Here is a 22,125-nt window from a genome sequence, read left to right as displayed (position 1 = left end):
TCTTTGGAAAAAATTGTTTTTTTCATTAACAATAATAAAATAATAATAATAATAATAATAATGAGACAAATAATATATATCAATGGACAATATTAAATGAACCACTAAGCATATATTTTTTTACGTGTCGAAATAAAATACTTTACAAAAGAGCTTTTGTGTGGCTCAAATTCTCACAAACAATCAAACCTACTACATTTTTTTAAAGTATCGACCATACTTTCGGTTGAATTGCCTATCTAGTATCTCGGGATTTTTTTAATTTTATATTTAATAAATTTATAAACTATAGAAACGGTCTAATATAGTCATCGACATTAATATTTTACTTAATAGGTCCCTAATATATTAAAAAAAACGTGACTATAGAGCAGGTCTCCAATCTTTTAAAAAGTGTTGAATAAGTCAAGGCTTGTCACAATCACACTCTTAATGACAGGACTTGTGATTGTGCGGCACTCACTTTCCAACGACAAGTGAGCTAAGCCAATTTGTTATTACGTCGCCTATGGTCAAGCGATATATGCTCGAGCCTCTAGTCTCGGTTTGAGAGAAGATTTTAGAAAATGAGGGCAAAGAGAGATTTTTGAAAGAAACGTTATGTAAGCAAGCCAAAAGAGTAACGACGACTCACAGTATATAACCTTGGGTAAGGGAATAGATTCTTATCGTAACATTTCAAAACAATGCATATGAAACCACCAAATACAACCTTTTTTTAAAACATATTTGGTCCACAAATAAAAACATGTTTTTTTTTTGACGTTTTAAAAGGGAAATAGAAACATGTGGCCCTTATTGAAAAAGGGTATGGACCAATTACCAATCCATCCTTGCTTTAAAGGCCATTTTATTTGGCATTTATTAGTGATGGGGGCAACCAATAATGCTTGACCCAACCCATAACGGTCTTTTTCGGTGCCATTTTTCAAATATTGTTCAATTTTTTTTTAATTATTTAATTATGAAAAAAAAAAAATATTTTTTTCTGATTTAAAATAGTGAAATAATATTAATTAAATCATTAATATTACTATAAGGATTAGTGGGCCGACTCTTCGGCTTATTGGGCTTATTTGGATGGTGGTGGGCCGGTTCGTTTTACAATCTAAATCCGGTTAATTTCCGGGAGCCATGTGAAATGACAAGATTGCCCTCCGATAGTATGTAGAATAACGACAATGCCTTTTGTGTAACCATGCGGTGTTTTCTTCCTCTGCGGAGTCTTCTCCATCGTCGCCGAGCTAGAGCGGCTCACTTTCGGAACATCATCTTCTCGGCAACCTTTGGTCTCTGATTTATCACCACTCATCTCCTTTCGAGCTCATCAATGATGGAGTCTCTGCATTTCAATAATTGAAGTGAAGATCGTGATTGTTTTTGCTTTTCTAATGGGGACGAGCTGTTTTAGATCTGGGTGTCGACCTCTGATCGTTGTATTGTTGTTGGCAATCTATGGAGGCAGTGGAGTTTTTGCTGAGATTCGAAGACCGAAGAACGTGCAGGTTGCGGTTCAAGCCAAGTGGTCCGGCACTTCAATTCTCCTAGAAGCTGGGTACTTTTGCTTTTGTTCTTCTTTTCCTGTTTTGTATTCGTTGATTTGTAGCTACTGCAATGGAGTTTTAGTCATAAATTCTTGTCGAAGAAAATTGAGTTATGTAGATGAAGTCCTGCTCCATTTGTTGTTTATGTTTCCACTTTTAGCCATTTTCGGATTTGTTGTTTAGTGAGATCCAGTTTTCTCATTCAGGGTCGTCAAAATAATGGTCATTGAGGGCAATGCTTGTGTATGAGCAATACTTTTCATTTGTTTTTAAAGTGGACATGATCATAGTTTTATTGTGTTCTTATATGAATGATGGTTTAGTTGATTTTGCCTTATTTTTAATTGTAAGGCATTGAAGAATAAATGTATGAAAATTTAACTGCTGAATTGCAATCAGCGAATTATTATCAGCCAATATCCACAAATGTTCATCGTTACTGTGAGTGAAGTTTTTGGTTTCTACACAATGTGGTGACTTCTATATTTTTGTTGAATACAGTGAATTACTTGCTAAAGAACGGAAAGATCTTTACTGGGATTTTATTGAGGTCTGGCTTCGTGAGGAAGGAAATGGTGCTGATGCTGATGCTTCTACGGCTAAGGCTTGTCTGAAGAAGATTTTAAAGCATGGACGTTTTCTTCTAAATGAGCCTCTGGCCTCATTATTTGAATTTTCTCTCATTCTACGATCAGCGTCTCCTAGATTGGTTCTTTACCGACAGTTAGCCGATGAATCGCTTTCCTCTTTTCCTCTGCCTGAAGAAAATAACTGCAACATTGTTGGTGAAGGAAATGAAGGCATTGAAAGAAGGAAGTCAGATACTTCACTTGTTGGACAGAACCCAAAATCCCCTCGCGGAAAATGTTGTTGGGTGGATACTGGGGGATCCCTATTTTTCGATGTTCCAGAATTGCTAACGTGGCTCGAGAATCCTGCTGAAAGGTTAGTAATATTAACCAACTCAGTCTAAGGTGTAGGAGATGTTGTAGATATTTCACAAGAATAGGGATCCCTGACCCATAAACTGGGATGAACCATTTCTATATTAGTCAACTCAACCTGACCCATAAACTAAGCTGTTGAGTTTGATTTGATACGGGTTCATACATAAGCAATATAATTGTTTGATTGGTTTGATAAATTAGGATCGAATACATACATCCAATGATCCAATACTCACAACTTGTTTCCTAATTAGGAACATTGTAAGACAAGTAATGAATTCTATGGTTGCGGCTTTGTGATGAAAAAGGAGCAAGTTGAGACACCCCATTGTTATCTAGTTAAAACTATTTTGATTTAAAAGAATCCACCAAGAAATTAGAAAGTACATAGGAAAAGTTTTCACTTAAATCAAAGTCCGTAAGTGGAAGGTCAGTGTCCCATTATGATTTTCATGAAGGAATTAGTTTGATGGACTGTTGGTGGATGAAACAGATGAATTGGATATAGGATCTGCAATCTGGATACTTATATCATTTTCTTTTTTTGCCCTCTTCCTTTTCACCGAGAACATATTTAAATTTCCATTATCTACATTATGTTATTCTTAATATGTTTTTATAATTTCATTTTTTGCTGTCAGCGTTGGGGATTCTATACAGCCACCCGATTTATATGACTTTGACCACATTCACTTTGGTTCATCTTCTGAAAGTAGAGTTGCCATCCTTTATGGAGCCCTTGGAACTGATTGCTTTAAGCAATTTCATGTCACCCTTGTCAAAGCTGCCAAAGAGGTTCATCGCTTGTGTTCCAATTGTTTGTTTTGATATTATGCTCATTATTCTTTTATAATTTTTTCTATGAGGAATATGGATTCTTCATTTCATAGGAAGTATGAAATTTTATAAAACAGGGCATCCCTTGTGCCATAGGAATTACACGTATGAAATTACAGACATGGATACTTCATTGCATAGGAAGTATTATGCTCATTATTGGCATTGTATTATTTAAACACCCTGGGTTAATCTACTGGTCAATAAGAGCCATGTAAGTAATAAGGGGATTAATGAGAACAACTTTAGCTTTCAAGCCGTGATGACCACCCACCTAAGATTTAATATTCTATAATTTGCCTTGACAACCAAATGTAGTAGGGCTAGATAGTTATCCCACAAGAATAGTTGAGGTGTGTGCAAGCTGGTTCTACACCCATGGATACAAAAAAGAAAAAAAGAAAAAAGGAAAAATCGCATTGTATTAATTAAAATTAAGGTTATGTTTTGGTATTGAAACTATAAGGGTATATCTCAATATGATTCCAGAGCTACTGTGTGTTTATTTTCAACCTAGTATATTATGTGAAATATTGTTAACTCTATTGATGATTTAGCTAATTGTATCAGCACTATTTGTTACGTTCTTTTTTTTTCTCTAATGTCTATATATTTTATGCCGTTTGATTAAATTTTCAGGGAAAAGTTAAATATGTTGTTCGACCTGTAATTCCTTCTGGCTGTGAAGTAAAAATTAATTCCTGTGGAGCTGTTGGTGCACGAGGTTCCATGAACTTGGGTGGTTATGGGGTAGAACTGGCTCTGAAGAACATGGAATATAAGGCTATGGATGATAGTGCGATTAAGAAAGGTCAGTTCGGTTTCCCAGTTTATTCTGATGCAGCCTTGTTCAGAATTTTATTCCAGCTTGATTGAAGCTGGCAAATGCTATCTTTGTATTATGTTCTTTTTACATGATTTGATTTTCATATGACTCAGAACTCCTACAATTAAACAACACAAATGTTTCTCATTTTCTTTTTTCATTCTACCTTATTAATGTGAGGTCTCATACTAGTTGGGTAAAAAGGGATATAGATTGATTTACTATGAATTCAGTGGGTAGGGGAATGGGACATTCTACTTTATTCCATCATTTATGTTAAAATTTTTCTGGGTTAGATGCCTTGAAATGAAATAGCCTTATGAATCGCAGGTGTCACTTTGGAAGATCCTCGGACTGAAGATCTCAGCCAAGAAGTTAGAGGCTTCATATTTTCCAAGATTTTGGTGTGTTTTCCTTCAATATACTTTGTCTCTTTTTTTTTTTACCAAGTTATTTTTCATTTTTTATTATTTTTTTATTTTTTATGATTTCTGTATCATATTATATCAAGCAATGATTTGGATGGTCTACTTCAATGGTCATTATATTGATATTCACTTTGATGGTTACATTTTCTTTCATTATTTATTGAGCACATTTTCTACAATCATTCAGCTTATTTTCAAAACAGTACCTGGTATATCTTAATCTGTTTCCACATTGTTAATGTAATGGTGTTGTTAGAATGCTCGTGGTTCATTTTAGCCGGTAGACCTTATGGCTCATGTAACTAAGGTTGAAAAGATTTTTTTGTTCCACGTAGGAACGGAAACCAGAGCTAACATCTGAGATCATGGCTTTTAGGGATTATCTATTGTCATCAACTGTTTCAGACACGCTTAATGTGTGGGAACTGAAGGGTAATTGCACTTTTAAGTTTACTGTATGATACCCTCTTGGCGTCTTTGTTTCAAAGCCTAATTAATTGCTTTCTTCTTGGCAGATTTGGGACATCAAACTGCACAGAGAATAGTACAGGCCTCTGATCCTTTGCAGTCAATGCAGGAAATAAATCAAAATTTTCCTACCATAGTTTCTTCACTATCTCGCATGAAGGTAAATGCTCTATGAGGTACCCCTATATGAAGTGACCTTATGGTGTGAAATGTCTTTGCCATTAATATTTTTGGTTTTTCTGCTGATTGGCTTTGCAGCTCAATGATTCAGTTAAAGATGAAATAACTGCTAATCAACGCATGGTTCCACCTGGCAAGTCCTTAATGGCTCTCAATGGTGCTTTAATCAATATTGAAGATGTTGACCTCTATCTGTAATGCTTATGCTCCCCTTGATATTTTCTCCTTCTTTCACTTCTAAACATTTTAGACTGTGCAACGTCATTTTTAGTTTACCTGAAGTTTCAGATTCTTACTATTTGAATAGGTTAATGATCTTGAGCTCATTATTTTAAATTTTGTGGATAATGCATACACATTTATCTCTTTAGTAGGGAATGTTATTTACATTTTACACAGAGGTACTGTCATCCTGTCCTTTTGGTATCATTAGTTAGGTTCCATCCATTGTCCACCAATATTTCTTTTGTTCATAGTGTATACCAGTGGGATCTTTTAACCTGCTCCCACTCTTTTATAGGTTGATTGACATGATCCATCAGGACTTATTGTTGGCAGATCAATTTACAAAACTGAAGGTAAAAAATTTAGTTCTCCTTGCGATTTATGATAGATATATAATTTAGAAACAAAAAGGTACAAAGCAAGTTAAAAAAATATGACTTGCTTAGAAAGAAGGAACGGAAGGAAGAACAAAGGATTGCCCCTAAATTTTGGTAGTTTGAAAAAAAATATATATATAAAGAAAATTTAGATTTTGCAGTTTTTTTTTTACTTTAATTTCTCCTCCTTAATTTTTAGAATTGAAAAATTATCTGGATCCACCCCTATTGAAAGACGAGTATCATTTGGCTGAGTTCACTCGTTCATCCTTTTTGTTTTGTTTAATTGATCTGCGCTCTCCAATTCCTCTATTTTCCTTGCTTTGAAGGTTCAGAGAAGGTCAAAAAAAAATTTATTGAAAGAAGTGGTTAATACTATTCACCTCGTCCAAAGTCTCCCTCTTTTATGTGATTTTCACTGATTTGATGACTGGTTGGACGCCCTTTTGGTAACTCCACAATTTTTTTCTGTACAATTGTAAAAAGTTATGCGGCATCTCCTTGAGAAGTGGCTGAGTTTATGAGGAAGGTCCCATTAGAAGAGTTTGGAGAGCTATGTTCCATTCTTGTTGTCCAAGAAGGGGGAAAAAAAAAAAAAAAATTGTGTCGTACAATTTCATTTTTTATCCATAATCATTTATTGTTAAATGATAAGAATTAGTTCATTATATTTTTCGTGATATGAAAAGATCCTTTTCTAATCAAAGATGTAGCTAAGACATTATCCAATTATCAACGAAGTTTTAATTTTTAACTTTTCTGATTGAAGAGGGATTACCTTGTGGGTTGTGAAGTTGGGCTCTTCCCCTCATGTTACGTGGATCTTCCTGAGAATCATTCTCCTAGAGGTAGTTCCTTCTGGGACCTGTCTTTGGGAAGGTCCACAAAGACTAGCTTTTTGGAAGAAGAGTTTTTTTTTTTTTTTTTTTTTTTTTCCCCAAAGGGGGAGACATACTTCGATTCAATCAGTGTGACATCCTTATTTACTTTTTGTCTCTTTTTAGTCTCGTCTTCGATGGGAAAGGAATTAGAGAAGCTTATGAGAAATTTGTTATGGGAGGGGGTGGCTGAGGGGAAAGCGGAGGTGATACCTAGGCCTCTAGACTTGGGGGCATGGTGCATTCGGAGGTGGTCTCTAGGCCTCTAGACTCGGGGGCTTAAGTATCGGGGATGTTAGGAAAAGAAACATAACCTTGTTGGCTACATGGCTTCGGTGACTCTATGACGAAGCTGGTACCCTTTGACTCAATTTGTTAGCATGTACGGGCCTCGTCCCTCTGAATGGATTGATGAAGGGGCATAAAGGCACTTCCAAAAACTCATGGACGATTGCATATGACCTTCCTCTTCTTTTCTTTTTCTTTTTTTATAATTTATCCATATTGACTTTGGGACATACAAGAAACATATTTTTGGGAGGACAAGTGTTGGGGGATAGGCCCGTCAACCATTTATTCCCTCGTTTATATTATTTATCCTTCTTCAGGAACCACTCGCTTGTTTCGATCCTCAATCAGACGAAGTCAATGCCTTCTCCTTCCTTGGGTTTCCGTCGCCTATTGACCAACAGGGAAACATAAGATGTCTCGACTCTTCTTTCTTTCCTTTCCTCTTTTTTGCCTTGGTAGGGGTGATTCCTGCCTTCGGACTCCTAGCCATTCCAAAGGTTTTTCTTGTAGCTATCTTTCCAATGCTTGTTCAATCCTTTTTTGGTGGGTGGTTCTATTGTCTCCTCAATTTGGAAGGTGAAGTTTTTTGTGTCACAAGTTTTGTGTGGAAGAGTTAACACCTTTGATTGGAACTCGACTAGAGGTTCTTTAGTGGTTGGGTCTCTTTGTTGTATTATTTGCAAGCGGGTGGCAGAGAACTTGGATTATAATGTGTGGAGTGAGTTTTCCTTTATCCGTCCTTTGTGATAAAGGGCGATCTTTGTGGCAAGTTAGAATGTGCTATTCTGCGAGGTCTTTGAGGTGAGAGAAACAATATAATCTTCTGAGGGCGTGAATTCTTTTGGCATTCTTTGGTCCCTTGTTAGATTCTCTTTTTCTAGGCTCTTTTGTTAATCGCTTGGCCTTATTTCTCTTGACCGAAGCCCCTCTTTATGGTCTGACTCCTTTTCGTGGGGTTTTCTTTTTTGCATGCCTGTGTATTCTTTCATTTTTTTCTCAATGAAAGTCTAGTTTTTTCATCTAAAAAATTAGAAGGATGTTTCTATTACTCAAGTTTCAAGCATTGAAACACCACCTAAGGTTAAAAGTGTTTTGACTTAGTTGAAGTCCCAATTTGTTTTTAATGAATTGATTTTGCCAACAATCAGATTCCTCATCATACTATTCGGAAACTTCTGTCAAGTTTGCCTCCAGCTGATTCCGACATGCTTCGTGTGGACTTTCGTTCTTCTCATGTGCATTTCCTCAACAACTTGGAAGAAGATGCTATGTATAAGCGATGGAGGAGCAACATCAATGAGGTAATTTAATAATGCATCACATTCTCATTTTCAATGATTGATGGTTAGTTTTGTTTCATTTTTCGATCTCTAAGTACATACTTTAACTCCTGTAGATTTTAATGCCAGTCTTTCCTGGACAAGTTCGTTACATCCGCAAAAACCTATTTCATGCTGTTTATGCTATTGATCCTGCAACAGTTTGTGGTCTACAGGTTTTTTATTTTTCTGAACCATTTCTTTGTTTAGAACGATGTTGCTGCTAAATCATTTTCTTCTCCTTAATTATGAAATCCAAACGTGCAGACAATTGACATGATCCTGTCATTTTATGAGAACAATTTACCTATTAGATTTGGGGTTTTACTGTACTCTTCCAAATTTATCAAGCAAACTGAAAGCGGTGATGATGAATTAACGAAATCCGAGGCAGATACTTCCTGTTTGGTAACTTATTTCTATTTCTATTTTATCTTTGACTCGACTCAGCATGCAATTTATTATCTACTGTCTATGGTTTACAATATCAACAATATTTCTAGGTTTCTTCTAATCATAAATCACAATGTTCAGCTATTGACAATTTAGGTACTTCGTTGGTTTGAAGATCTTGAAATCACACTGCTTATTATGATGAATGTCTGTTTTTGCAGATGATACAGCTGTTCATTTATTTAAAGGAGAACCACGGAGTTCAAGCTGCTTTTCAGTTTTTGAGCAATGTATGTTCTGCAGCTTTGTTCACATTGTTTCGTCTTGTTGGTTAGCATCTTCTTAATCAGCAAACTATACATTCAATTTTTATTATTTATATATTTTTTTGGTTCATTCCAATTGGATAGATTTTGTAATTGCCCTTGGTTGTTAATTGGGACATATTTATTTGTTTCTTATTATTATTATTATTATTATTATTATTATTTTTGATAAAAACCGAGCTCTCATAAAGAAAACTTAAGTATGTATGGGGCAGACAAAAAAACTAACCTCCAAATGAGCCAAGCCAATTTGGGACATATTTCTTTCTTTCTATTTTACCTAATGATATGTTTTCTTTGATCTAAAAATCTCTTACTGCAATATTGTCCAAAATAAAAAAAACCTATTACAGCAAGAAGTTCAGGAGGTGTGTGGTTTAATGCATGTTTATGGACTTCCAAAAATCGGACTCTGTAATATTCAGTTTGATGTAATTCTTATGGATTAGTCCGTTCTTGTATCTAGCTGCGGACTCCTTTTGTGGGTTTGTTTTTTTTACATGTCCTTGTATATTGTTTAATTATTCTCGAAGAAAGTTCGATTTCTTAAAAAAAATATTATGTCTTCGATTCATTGATTTCTTAAAAAAAAAATATGATGTCTTCGGTTCATATGTTTCTAAGTTTCCTTGCTAATAGTATGGGAGACTAGTTATCGTAGCATGACTTCCAATGTTTTGGTTTATTGACTCAAAATTGGATTACATACTGCTGCGAAAGGCTGCAGATTGGTGTTTTGCTGAACTTATTGAATTGAATCAGGTAAACAAATTACGGCTTGAAGCAGATGGTTTAGCTGATGATGCTCCTGAAATGCATCATGTTGAAGGAGCTTTTGTGGAAACTCTTCTGTAAGTTCACTGAATATGTTGAATTCCATTAATGGACGTTAACGCCAATATCACATATTGTGTTTTTTCTTATGGTTACTAGTGTCAAAATCTATTTATTACCAATAATATAGAACGGTTGACTTCTTTCTGTTTTCATAGACCCAAGTCAAAATCTCCTCCTCAAGACGTGCTACTAAAGCTGGAGAAGGAGCAAACCTATAAAGATTTGGCTGAGGAAAGCTCCATGTTTACTTTTTCCCTTGGCTTATCTAAATTGGAGTGTTCTCTCTTGATGAATGGGCTTGTATTTGATTCGAGCGAGGTAATTATCTCAATGTGAAATATATTTACCCTTGTAGATAAAATATTTTGACCATACAAAGTTGGTTTCGTTTTATTTGGCATTGCTGATCACTTTCAGTTCTTTTGGTAATTATTTCATTGTACTGCTTTCTTATAAGTTCATAACTATCACTCTCTGCAAGCTGGTTAATTTTATTGCTTCTAAATGAAATAACTTCATCAAGCGAATACTTTTTGACTTGATTTGTCAACTCTTACTGTTCTCCTCTGTACATAATGTTTTGGCATCTATATTGATCAGGAGTCTCTGATAAATGCCATGAACGAAGAGCTTCCTCGGATACAGGAACAAGTTTACTATGGGCATATATCTCCTCACACCGATGTGCTTGAAAACTTCTTATCAGAGAGTGGCCTTAGTCGCTTTAATCCACAGGTGAGCTATTGACAAAATGCTGTATGATTGTAGGATCTGATTTTTGTGCTGATAGATTGAGAAGCTTTTATGCAATTTCATACAACAAGAAAAAAATATCCTTTTCCAAAAGAAAAAAAAACTTTTGTTATTTATCTATCTCATTGATCTTATTGCATCATTATGTCCATTTTTATGTAGATTGTTGCTGAAGGGAAACCACGTATTGTTTCTATGTTTGCGTCCACTCATGGAGGGGAGTCTTTATTGAATGGCTTTAAATATTTGCATTCTCCTGGAAGTAAGAATTATGTTCCCTTTTTTCCATTCAACAAATCTTGTTTTTTGAAAAACGAAGCATAATCTAATTGAATTTTTAGCTTAGAGAGTACCATTTCATGAAATTCCACTTTTATTTACCAGCTATGGACGATTTGAAACCTGTGACCCATCTATTGGTCATTGATGCTGCTTCAAAGAAAGGAATAAAGTTGATGAAAGAAGGCTTACACTATCTGGTTATTACCTGCGTGATGAATTTTCTGAAGCTTTAAATTGTAACAAATATTAGAAATTGAAAAATTTATTCTTAATTAAAATTTTAATATTGGGATGCAGATCAGAGGATCTAAAAGCGCTCGTGTCGGGTTCCTTTTTACTACTAGCAACCATACCAGTGAATCCAGTTTACTCTTAGCGAAGGTTTTTGAGATCAGTGCATCATTGCATAGGTTTGTTCTATTTTGATGGCACATTTTCCCTTTTCAGGGGTGGCAGCTGGGGCTATATACAGTACATGTGCTTGTGTTAACTGGCTAACACTCATTATTTTTCTTTTTGCCTATTTTTGCAGCCACAAAAAGAACGTATTAGATTTTCTAGATCGGGTGTGCTCAATATATAGTCAAAAGTTCATCCCTGAATCTTCAGTAGCGGTTGATAGCCCTCAAGAATTTATTGAGAAAATCTGTGAGCTTGCTGAAGCTTATGAGTTACCACCTAAAGCATACAGGATAGCTTTCTCTGATTCCTTTGTTGATGAAATGAGGAAGTATTTGAGCCAGGTATACAACTTTTTTGTTTAATTGTGTGGTTAGTTCCTGAAATGAAGTTTCTTATAAGAATGTTCCTGAATCAAAATGAGAAAGTATTTGAGCCGTGTATATACCAATTTTTATTAAATTGTGTGTTTAGTTTCTGAATCGAATTGATACCTCCCTCTTTTCTCTTTCTCAAAAAGAAAAAAAGGAAAAAGAAAAAAAAGAGGGTAAAACAAATAAATAAATAAATAATTAAACTTTTGCAGTCGCAGCTTTTTGATAAGATAAACTTCTTTCTAGAAAATTTCTCCCTGTTCTGTTTTTCTCTGTCACTTGTGGGTTTTATCTATGTTTTTTTTTTTCTAGCAATTTAGTTGCTCCATCTAAAAATCTTCACCTTGTTCTATAATATTAAATTTTATATTCTGCATGCATAATGGTTCTCAGGTGGAACATCTTTTGTCGGGGCAGCTTGGCCTTGAATCTATTGTTAATGCAGTTATCACCAATGGAAGAGTGAGTTCTTTTCCTCACTTTAGTTTTGAGTTCAGTTAATTTGACTATGATTTTCCAGAAATATTTGCCTGCATATTATGGAACATTTTTAATCATACATTTCATTCACGCATAGGTTACACTTCTTACTGATGAGAGCTCATTTTTGAGTCACGACTTAAGTCTACTGGAAGTAGTAGAGTTTAAGCGGAGAATAAAACATATTGTGGAAATTGTTGAAGAAGTGAAGTGGCATGATTTTGATCCTGACAGATTAACAAGGTTTGCTTCCCCACTTCCCCAGTGTGAATTCATATTATTCTCTTCTATTGAGTATGAATTCATGGTTATTTACTGTTTAAGCTCGAGTGAAACACATTTCCTTTCCTCAAACCTCAATGGGCTATCTACCTTGATATTTCTGTGATAGAATCAACTCAAGTCAATTAATGAATAGATAAGTTACGAGGTATGAAGTGGATAAGAACACATTGAAAGTTTGAACTACTGCCAGAAACGTCGTCTAAAATGCATGGAAGCAATGGAAAAGATTATAAATAACATATTTAGCTATCCCCTGAGTGATTTGAACATAGTTAACTCTGTTTTGTTCCTTATCTATTGTACTGTATGCATTCATTGGAGTCCCATTTGTTTTTTCTTAAGAGCTTTTTTTTTTTCTTTTTTTTGTTTAGTTATCTACCTCCGAAAAATGTTCTCAAAAGGCAAGCAGGTTTTGAAAACTAGAAACACTAAAAACTTGTTTTCATGTTGGAAATTTGGCTTAGAGCTCAAATGTGTCTTGGTTGGAATTCTAGGAAAAAAATTGTGAGAATCAACATGATTTACAAAATAAGAAATCCAAAAATGAAATCTTTATCGAACAAGGCCTTAGAGTTTTTTTTTTTTCTTTTTGGTAAGAAACTGAGCTTCCATTGGAAAAAGGAAAGAATATACAAGAGCATTAAAAAGAAAAAGAAAAAAAAACAAGGCCAACAACATTTCATATTCATCCATATGTAATTCACTGGTCTCACTTTTTTAGTATTGGTTGTATTTAGTGTTCACATGTTTGATTTGTATTAACTCTTCATGATATCCCACCCTACTGCAGCAACTTCCTCAGTGATGTTATTATGTTTGTTTCATCCTCAATGGCTCAGCGGGAACGAAGTTCCGAAAGTGCACGCTTTGAGATTTTGAATGCAGAATTTAGGTAAGGATTTCAATCTTAATATATGAATTATTCTTTTCCTTTGAATTTCATCAGTAATAAGACAGACTAGTAATCGTTGTAATGATATATGAAAATATTATGAACAACCCGAGCATTGTGATTAACTTTCAATGTCAGTGGCTATGCAGTACACTTAAAGATTCCAATTCATTGGCCTCCCTCACCCTTCTCTTTATTTTCACTTTGTACAGTGCCATTGTCGTTGATAATGAAAATTCTAGCATGCATATCGATGCTGTTATTGATCCACTAAGTCCATCTGGCCAGAAGCTATCATCAATTCTTCGTGTTTTGTCAAAATACATACAACCAAGCATGAAGATCATATTAAATCCGCTGGTGAGATGTTCTAAACCTCGTACAGTTAATATCCTGAGGGTGTTAAGCGTGTCTATGTTATCAAATCCAAGTAATACTTCTTTGATAATCATTAATTTATTGAGAAATTAACCTTGTTATGTCTTCTCCATGGCAGAGTTCGCTTGTTGATTTACCTCTAAAGAATTACTACCGCTATGTTCTACCTTCAATGGTAATTATTAAATAAGGCCTTTGGTTTACATTAAAACAAGTTTTCCCCTATTATTGGTGTCTGACTTCATGACAATTTCAGGATGATTTCAGCAGTACAGATGTAACCGTAAATGGCCCTAAAGCATTCTTTGCAAATATGCCATTGTCTAAGACATTAACTATGAATCTTGATGTTCCAGAGCCATGGCTTGTTGAGCCTGTTATTGCTGTGTATGTTTATCCACTACCAGTATATTCTCGTTTTATAATGACATAAGTTTGAATAGATTGTTTCGTTTGAACGATACCATATTCCTTTTGATTTCAACTTCTTATGTTGTTTCTTACATCACGTCACAAATTTCAGTCATGACCTGGATAATATTTTACTTGAGAATATTGGTGACACACGGACATTGCAAGCGGTGTTTGAACTTGAAGCTCTTGTTCTTACTGGTAAGTAGTGTGTCAGATTTACATATTAGGTGAAATGTAGACGTAACTCAGCCTGAAAAAACAAGGTTTGGTGGCTGTATTACCACATGTATTAACTTTTTTTTTATTTTCAGGCCATTGTTCAGAGAAAAATCAAGAACCTCCCCGAGGACTCCAGTTAATTCTTGGTACAAATAGCACACCACATTTGGTTGATACTCTTGTAATGGAAAACTTGGGTTATTGGCAAATGAAAATTTCTCCTGGAGTTTGGTACCTGCAACTTGCTCCCGGTAGAAGTTCTGAACTTTATCTTCTGAAGCAAGGTGGGGATAGAAGTCAGGATAAAACCTTGTCAAAACGTATCATTATTGATGATTTGCGGGGTAAAGTTGTTCACATGGAAGTAGAAAAGAAAAATGGAAAAGAGCATGAAAAATTGTTGGTTCCTGATGGTGATGACGACTTGCTGGAGAATAAGAAAGTGGGTGATCATTGTTAGCAATTAGTCTTGTTTTTTATCGGTTGAACTTTTAGGTGTGTGTCTATTTGGTCATGAAACTTTAAAATACACGTGATAGAACTATGAATTTTCAATTTTGTAGTTCATAGGTCTCTAAACTTTCAAAAATGTCTAATAAATAAACTTTCAATTTTGTTGGACATAAAATTTAATTTTATATCAAAGTAGATTAGTTAATTTATAAAAGTTTTGAATTTTTTATGGACCTATTAGACACAAAATTGAGCGCTCAAAGACTTATTTGGCATTTTTTTACGTTTAGGAAAACACACAAAATTGTATCCATCAGAAATAAGCTTGAAAGCTATATATAATTTAACCTTTTTCTATTTCATTGTTGGTGAAGAACTTTCCTGGTGCACGATAGATTCATTGCTATAATTGTGGCTTTATTTTCTTCTGCAGGAAGGCCATACTAATTGGAATACTAATTTTTTGAAATGGGCTACTGGATTGATTGGAAGCAATGATCAATCAAAAAAGTCTAAAAGCACGACATTGGTGAGTTCTCAACTCATCTGTTCACTATCTTCTTGTGTTGATGTAAATTATCATTCGGACTTCGACCTTACATCTTAGTATTACCGTTGGGCTATTGACTTTTACTTTTAGATGAATCTTTGTTTTCAAGTCTCTCTCTCTCTATCTCTCTCTATTTTTTATTTATTATTATTTTATTATTATTATTATTATTATTATTTTGCTTTTGGTGCTATTATGAACTTTTCTTTCGCGGAAAGCCCTCAATTCAGATGATAGTTGATGCTTTAGTTGATTCAGCTATGGGTTTAAAAGATAGTATGAACAAAAGCCCATGTGTGGGGAAGTTTTTATTTATGCTCCTATTGATTTTAGATGTTCTTTAATTCTAATCTTGACTCATTCTCTGTAGGAGAAAAGAAAAGGAGGGCGCCATGGAAAGACAATAAACATTTTCTCCATTGCTTCTGGACACCTGTAAGTATAACGTTTCTAGAGATATGATCAGTTTCTTCTTGGTGGTGAAAGTTACATTTCTGTACTGGTCTCTACCCTATTCTTAATCGCATTGGGACTTAATATATAATGATCAATATCAATAAAATAGTTATAACACAGAACTGCAGGTATGATTTCCTTCCTTTCGGTTTTAGGCATTTGTATAATGTGTATAATACGCTCATGTGAGCTAACTATGAATGTCACTTCAAAGAATTATCCCAGAATTACCACAATTTCTTTTCATAAAGACAAAAATTTACACTAGCATGCAATTTGAACACATAGGTAATGAGCATGAACATATGAGGTGGCTATTATTATTCTCTTCTGGGCAGTGAAATTTTATCAATATTTATTACTTCATGCAGTCTATGAATTTTTGTAAAATGGTCCATTTTCTGATGATATTTCTTGGCAGATATGAACGCTTTCTTAAAATCATGATCTTGAGTGTCCTAAAGAATACACGTCGGCCAGTGAAGTTCTGGTTTATAAAAAACTACCTATCCCCTCAGTTTAAGGTTAACATAGCAACTCATGGCTCTTTTTATTTATTTATTTTATTTATTTTTAAGAATATTTTTGTGATATCCCACCTTGGTTGGGGAGGAGAACAAAACACCCTTTATAAGGGTGTGGAAACCTTTTCCTAGCAGATGCGTTTTAAAGCCTTGAGAGGAAGCCTGAAAGGAAAAACCCAAATAGGATAATATCTGCTAGCAGTGGGTCTAGGTCGTTACAATTTTGTTTAGACACCTAATGCCTGTGCTCTCTGGTGACATAAACAGGATGTAATACCACACATGGCTGAAGAATATGGTTTTGATTTTGAACTAATCACGTACAAGTGGCCGACTTGGTTGCATAAGCAGAAAGAAAAGCAGAGGATTATTTGGGCATATAAGATTCTATTTCTTGATGTTATCTTCCCTCTTTCGTTGGAAAAGGTACTGTATCATCATAATACTCCAATCTACCATGATTTCATGTAACTAATTTTTAGAAGGAACCAAGATATCAAAATGTTAGTGGAACTTATTCATATCTCAATCATCTGTTGCATGCCTATTTACTCGTCTAAGAAAAATATTGTTCGTATGTTACCTGCAGGTCATTTTTGTTGATGCTGATCAGGTTGTTCGGACAGACATGGGGGAACTCTATGACATGAATATCAAGGGAAAACCACTAGCATATACACCCTTTTGTGACAATAATAAGGATATGGATGGATATAGGTTTTGGAGACAAGTACATATCAATATCCTTTCTTGTTATCAATAACCAATTTTCAGTATCACCCTCTCCTCACTATTTCCTTTCACGAACAGGGATTCTGGAAAGAACATCTACGTGGAAAACCGTACCATATAAGGTAGAGACTGATGTATTGTGTTGATTGTATCTATTGAGATGATGCACATGCATTAATTCCACTGATATCTCCATTTCCAACTACTTAATGCGTCGTAAAGCTTTCATTCCTCGAGAAAAATTCCATCAAGAAATCTTATCTTGGCTCTTACATTTCATTGGTAGTTCAGTAGAGCCAAATAGAATCCATTTCTTCCGAAAATTTGATATGTAAAAAGTCTGTGTGGCTGTAGTCTTTTGTTATGTAAAAAGTCTTCTCCTAATAGAGCTTTTACATTTTAATGTGATGCAGTTACTAATAATGTGATGCATTAATATTTTTCTTCCCGTTTCCTACAGTGCATTATATGTTGTTGATTTAAAGAAATTCCGAGAAACAGCAGCAGGAGATCATCTAAGAGTTTTCTATGAATCTCTAAGCAAGGATCCGAATAGTTTATCCAATTTGGATCAGGCAAGTAAATTTGGTATCATTTAATGCTTTATAAGCAATAGTATACCAAGTGATGAAGATTAGCATTGAGATAATGGTTGAAGTTTTACATCCCCTGATTTCTTATTTTGTTCCTATTCTATGGTGCATTTTCATTTACCATATTACCATATAGTACTCTATCTGCATCGAGATAATGTATATAGTATCATTTCATAGTTAATGTTAGCGTGGTTGACTGTCTTATCTGAAATATGAGAAGCCTTCACTGGCGTTGATACTCAAGTGGCTGAGGAATGAAGGGGAATTAGTTGGAATTTTGTAATAGTTCATAGTTCCTAGTTTTAAGGAAACTTCATATATCAAAATGGTTTGAATTTGCCGACATGAAACTCGGATTTTGTAATATATATTTTGCTTGCTTTTCAGGATCTTCCTAACTACGCTCAGCACACTGTGCCCATTTTCTCTCTACCACAAGAATGGCTCTGGTGCGAGTCATGGTGTGGCAACACCACAAAATCGAAGGCGAAAACCATCGATCTCTGTAACAACCCCATGACCAAAGAACCGAAGCTTCAGGTCCAACTGTTTCTTCAATTCATTCTGTATCTTAGAACCCGAATCACTCCATATCTTTTTTTGTATGCCTTTTCATCTTCGTCATTCATTAAAAGTAGTTGCAATTATCAGGGTGCGAGAAGAATCGTTCCCGAATGGCCAGATCTCGATTCGGAGGCCACAACATTCACAGCTAAAATATTAGGTGATGTGACCCCTCAAACACCCGTCTCATCGATCGCTGAAATTTCTGTGAGTAAGAAATCTATTGATGAAGATGTGGAATCAAAGGCTGAGTTATAATCATATCATTCAAATTCTGCTAAATTAGACTGATGGGAGGATTCTGCTTTTGAATTCAAACTTCTCCTATGTCTACCACATCTTAGCCTTCTTAGAATTAACTTGGAAGCCTGATGGTCATGTGCCTCTGTAGGCTGATAATGCACAGAACACAAGCCTCTCCCACCAATTTTCTTAGAAATCCATTTCCTCCAGTATCTTAAATACTAACTATGAGAAAAGTTGGCAATTTTGATGAAGACATGTATAGTAACAAATGATTTTGTTATTCAGTAATGAAGTTTGCAAGAATTTTCTTCCCATTATTTCCACTCAGGAACCTTCTGTTATGATGCATAAACTTCTTAGGTAAGATTTATCATATTAATCTCGTACGAACTTTACTTATTCTTATGAAAATTTGACAACATTTTCGTGTAGAACCAGCCACAGCTATTTGATTCCAACAATCTTGTACTCATGGATATCGAGGAAAACCTTAAACCAAACGGTCCTTGAGAGAACGTTTGAAGGTCATAAAATGCTTTTTGGTTTGGTTGGTTGGTGTGGCATCATCTTTTGTTGGTGCACTAAATGATGAGATTAATGACAATCATGTAGTCTATCAGGACAGAGAACAGCTCAAAATAATGTTTGAAAGTTGATCTTTTCAAGTCTTCTCTTCTTGAAAGAGGTCGTCCATTATGGTCCACACCTCCAATTGTTGCAAAATAATGCTTAAAAAGCATTTGCAACAAGACTTTACTGTTGTTTTTCAACTTTAAAGCAATCAGTGCTTCGAATAGGCAGGTCTTTGGAGTTCCTGTTATGTTCAAAGAAAAGAAATCCAACAGCTTGGACTTGAGAACCATCAGGAGCATGGCTAACTTGAAACCAAACTTCTTCTCGGAGAAACTAAGAATGCATCTGACATATCTATGGATATTCAGTTCCCTGTTTAGAAGAAACTACAACAAGCCTGTCTGATACATCTCCAACACAGTTGTAACAGCTTCAAACTCCAACACAGTTGTAACAGCTTCAAACCCACCGTTAGTAGATGTTGTTCGTTTCGGCCCATTACGTATCAGTGTCAGCCTCACAAATGCATCTATTAGGGAGAGGTTTCCACACCTTTATAAACAATGTTCTGTTCCCTTCTCCAACCGATGTGAGATCTCGTAATCCACTTTCCTTGAGGGCTGGTGTCCTCACACTTAACTCGGTGTCTGGCTCTGATACCATTTGTAACAACCTCAAGCCCACCGCTAGCAGATATTGTCCGTTACGTATTGCTCGTTAGCCTCACAATTTTAAAACGCGCCTACTAGGGAGATGTTTCCACACCCTTATAAACAATGCTTCGTTCCCCTCCCTAACAGATGTAGGTTCTCACAATCTATCCCCTTGGGTGCTAGCATCCTCACAGCACACCGCCCAGTGTCTAGCTCTGATGCCTTTTGTAATAGCCCCAAGCCCACCACTAGTAGATATTTTGTCCGTTTCGGCCTGTTACGTATTGTCGTCAGTCTCACGGTTTTAAAACGCATCTACTAGGGAGAGGTTTCCACACTCTTACGAGGAATGCTTCGTCCCCTCCCCCAACCGATGTGAGATCTCACGGAATTTGAGGTCTGCTTAATGTCGTGATATGCTGAAGTTGCTGCCATCACCAACAAATGAAGGATGCCCATAAGGCACTGGCCGATCAGAAATTTGAGGAACTTCACTGTCACCTTCCAACATTTTCAGAGCATCCATAATGGTAGGCCTCAAAGCCACCATCACATGAGAACACAAAATTCCAACCGCAACAAATCTCTCCATTATGCCTTTTGGATTTGAATTAGAACAATCTCCATCTTTCACAAGACAAGGATCTAAAGTTTCCCCTATCTTTCCACCTTTCACCAACGACCAAGCCCAATCTGTTATCAAGAACGCACGTGGCGACGACGCCAAAGAAAAATCAAGAGCTTTTCTCCCACACATTATCTCCAAAACTACCACGCCAAAGCTATAAACATCGCTCTTCTCAGTTAGTTGTCCATAAAGCGCGTATTCTGGAGCTAAATACCCGTGAGTTCCTGCAACTCGAGTCGTTAGATGTGACTGTCCTTCCCTACTCTGTTTGGCAAGCCCGAAATCTGCAACTTTCGCTCTCATATCTGCATCTAACAATATGTTTGTCGCCTTGATATCTCTGTGATATATTGCAGGCTTCACTCCATAGTGCAGATAAGCTAAGCCTTTTGCCACATCCAAGATAATGTTCTTCCTTTGAGGCCATGTCAATGAGTTCTTCACAGTTCCATCTTGATCAAATGGTATAGGGAACAAATAATCATCAAGATTTCCATTTGGCATGTAATCATAAACAAGGTATCTCTCACTTGAACTCTCATCAAAACCCTCATCAACCACGCAGCAGCCCCTAAGTGGAACAAGATTCCTGTGCTTTAGATTACTGATAATTTCAACTTCATTGCAGAACTCTGCATTGCCTTGAAAATCTGATTCAATTACTTTCTTTACAGCCACCATGCTTCCATCAGGTAATCTCCCTTTGTAAACTAAACCAAACCCACCTCTGCCAATGAAATTCTTTGAAGAAAAGTTATCAGTTGCCTTCTCAAGCTCATGAACTTTGAACCAAATTGATCCAGTGTTTGGCCTGGCATGTGGTCTAGACCCTTGTTCATCCAGCTCCAAGCTAGACTTCTTAGCCAATTGTTTGCTTTTGTACAACCAAAATCCTATTCCCAATAGAACAAAAACGACTAAAAGTCCTACAGCAGCAGCAGTAAGGCCATAAACTAGAGAAGAATGCTTACTTTTTGAACCCTTTTGAGTACTCAATTGAAGATTAAAAATGCAATCTAAAGCACTGTCGCCTTCAGGGCCAGATTCATTCACAATGGCAGCAGCATAAAGAACGGCAAAGTAAAAGCAATCCATGGAATGAGATTTATTACCATCAATTCCTGTCAAAATAGCTTGAACTTTGAAACCAGCAGCCACACAAGCATCACAACCAGAACCAACAAGATTCGACCGACACCCAGAATCAAGAGGCGAGTTCTGGCCAAGTTTTGAAACCCAATCTCGCGTGGTTTGAATACCAGCACAGACATTAGCTGATATCACAAATTGTAAGGGATCAAAGCAATGGGAAACAAGGTTGGCAGGAAGGGAGAGAGAGGAGAGTTTGGACTGGTAATCAAGAAGGCAAGAATTGGAGGTTGCGAGGTCTGGGAGGTTGAAATGAGAGGTTTGTTTGAGGTGTTGGGCCAAAGCGATTCCAAACAAGGACAAGAGGGTTTGACAACAATGGAACTTGGAGGTATCATTCATGGCAGATTTGGCAGTGGTCTGGAAGAAGGGGTTCCGGCAATCGGTGGCGGTCCATGGGATTCTAAGGACATAGTTAAGGTCCAATGGGCAAATGGGGTTGGTGATTGGAGTGGCTGCACAAGTTACAGAGAGTAAACAGAGGAGAAAACTAATGAAAACTCTCATCATTTACCCTTTTTGTATGGAATTCTTTACTGGGTATTTTGAGTTTGAGGTGGGTTTCGAAGAAAAATCTGAAAAAAAGTGTTGAAGAAGAAGATGATGAAGAGAGAGAGAGAGAGGAGAGAGGGGGGGGGGGGTTAGGGGG

The 22,125-nt window shown here is 36.0% G+C and overlaps 2 protein-coding genes across 3 annotated transcripts; one reads left to right on the top strand and one right to left on the bottom strand.

Moving 5' to 3' along the window:
• Positions 1-1,211: 1,211 nt before the first annotated feature.
• On the top strand, positions 1,212-18,790 carry LOC111430550 (UDP-glucose:glycoprotein glucosyltransferase-like). 2 transcript variants are annotated; one of them, XM_023066819.1, is made up of 37 exons: positions 1,212-1,555; positions 2,046-2,489; positions 3,133-3,286; positions 3,968-4,139; positions 4,485-4,558; positions 4,918-5,014; positions 5,098-5,210; positions 5,309-5,424; positions 5,751-5,808; positions 8,150-8,302; positions 8,398-8,496; positions 8,588-8,728; positions 8,935-9,003; positions 9,802-9,890; positions 10,032-10,194; positions 10,477-10,611; positions 10,792-10,891; positions 11,014-11,108; positions 11,209-11,321; positions 11,444-11,654; positions 12,102-12,146; positions 12,262-12,407; positions 13,240-13,341; positions 13,554-13,701; positions 13,838-13,894; positions 13,976-14,106; positions 14,243-14,331; positions 14,445-14,794; positions 15,239-15,334; positions 15,726-15,790; positions 16,233-16,335; positions 16,603-16,761; positions 16,925-17,065; positions 17,146-17,189; positions 17,528-17,642; positions 18,051-18,203; positions 18,315-18,790. In XM_023066819.1, the coding sequence occupies exons 1-37, from the start codon at positions 1,392-1,394 to the stop codon at positions 18,483-18,485; spliced, it is 4,875 nt and encodes a 1,624-aa protein (XP_022922587.1). In that variant the 5' UTR covers positions 1,212-1,391; the 3' UTR covers positions 18,486-18,790. The 2 variants fall into 2 exon arrangements, with proteins under 2 accessions (XP_022922587.1, XP_022922586.1); XM_023066818.1 differs by having other exon boundaries at positions 12,078-12,146.
• A 104-nt stretch (positions 18,791-18,894) lies between these two features.
• Positions 18,895-22,116, bottom strand: LOC111430552 (probable receptor-like protein kinase At1g11050). Its single transcript, XM_023066822.1, has one exon. The coding sequence runs from the start codon at positions 21,984-21,986 to the stop codon at positions 20,103-20,105; it is 1,884 nt and encodes a 627-aa protein (XP_022922590.1). The 5' UTR covers positions 21,987-22,116; the 3' UTR covers positions 18,895-20,102.
• Positions 22,117-22,125: the final 9 nt, after the last annotated feature.

The sequence above is a fragment of the Cucurbita moschata genome, unplaced genomic scaffold (assembly GCF_002738365.1).
Source record: "Cucurbita moschata cultivar Rifu unplaced genomic scaffold, Cmos_1.0 Cmo_Scf00034, whole genome shotgun sequence".
NCBI classification, from domain to species: Eukaryota; Viridiplantae; Streptophyta; class Magnoliopsida; order Cucurbitales; family Cucurbitaceae; genus Cucurbita; species Cucurbita moschata.
Note: the sequence above shows the minus strand (reverse complement) of the source record. Positions and strands in the feature narration are given on the sequence as shown.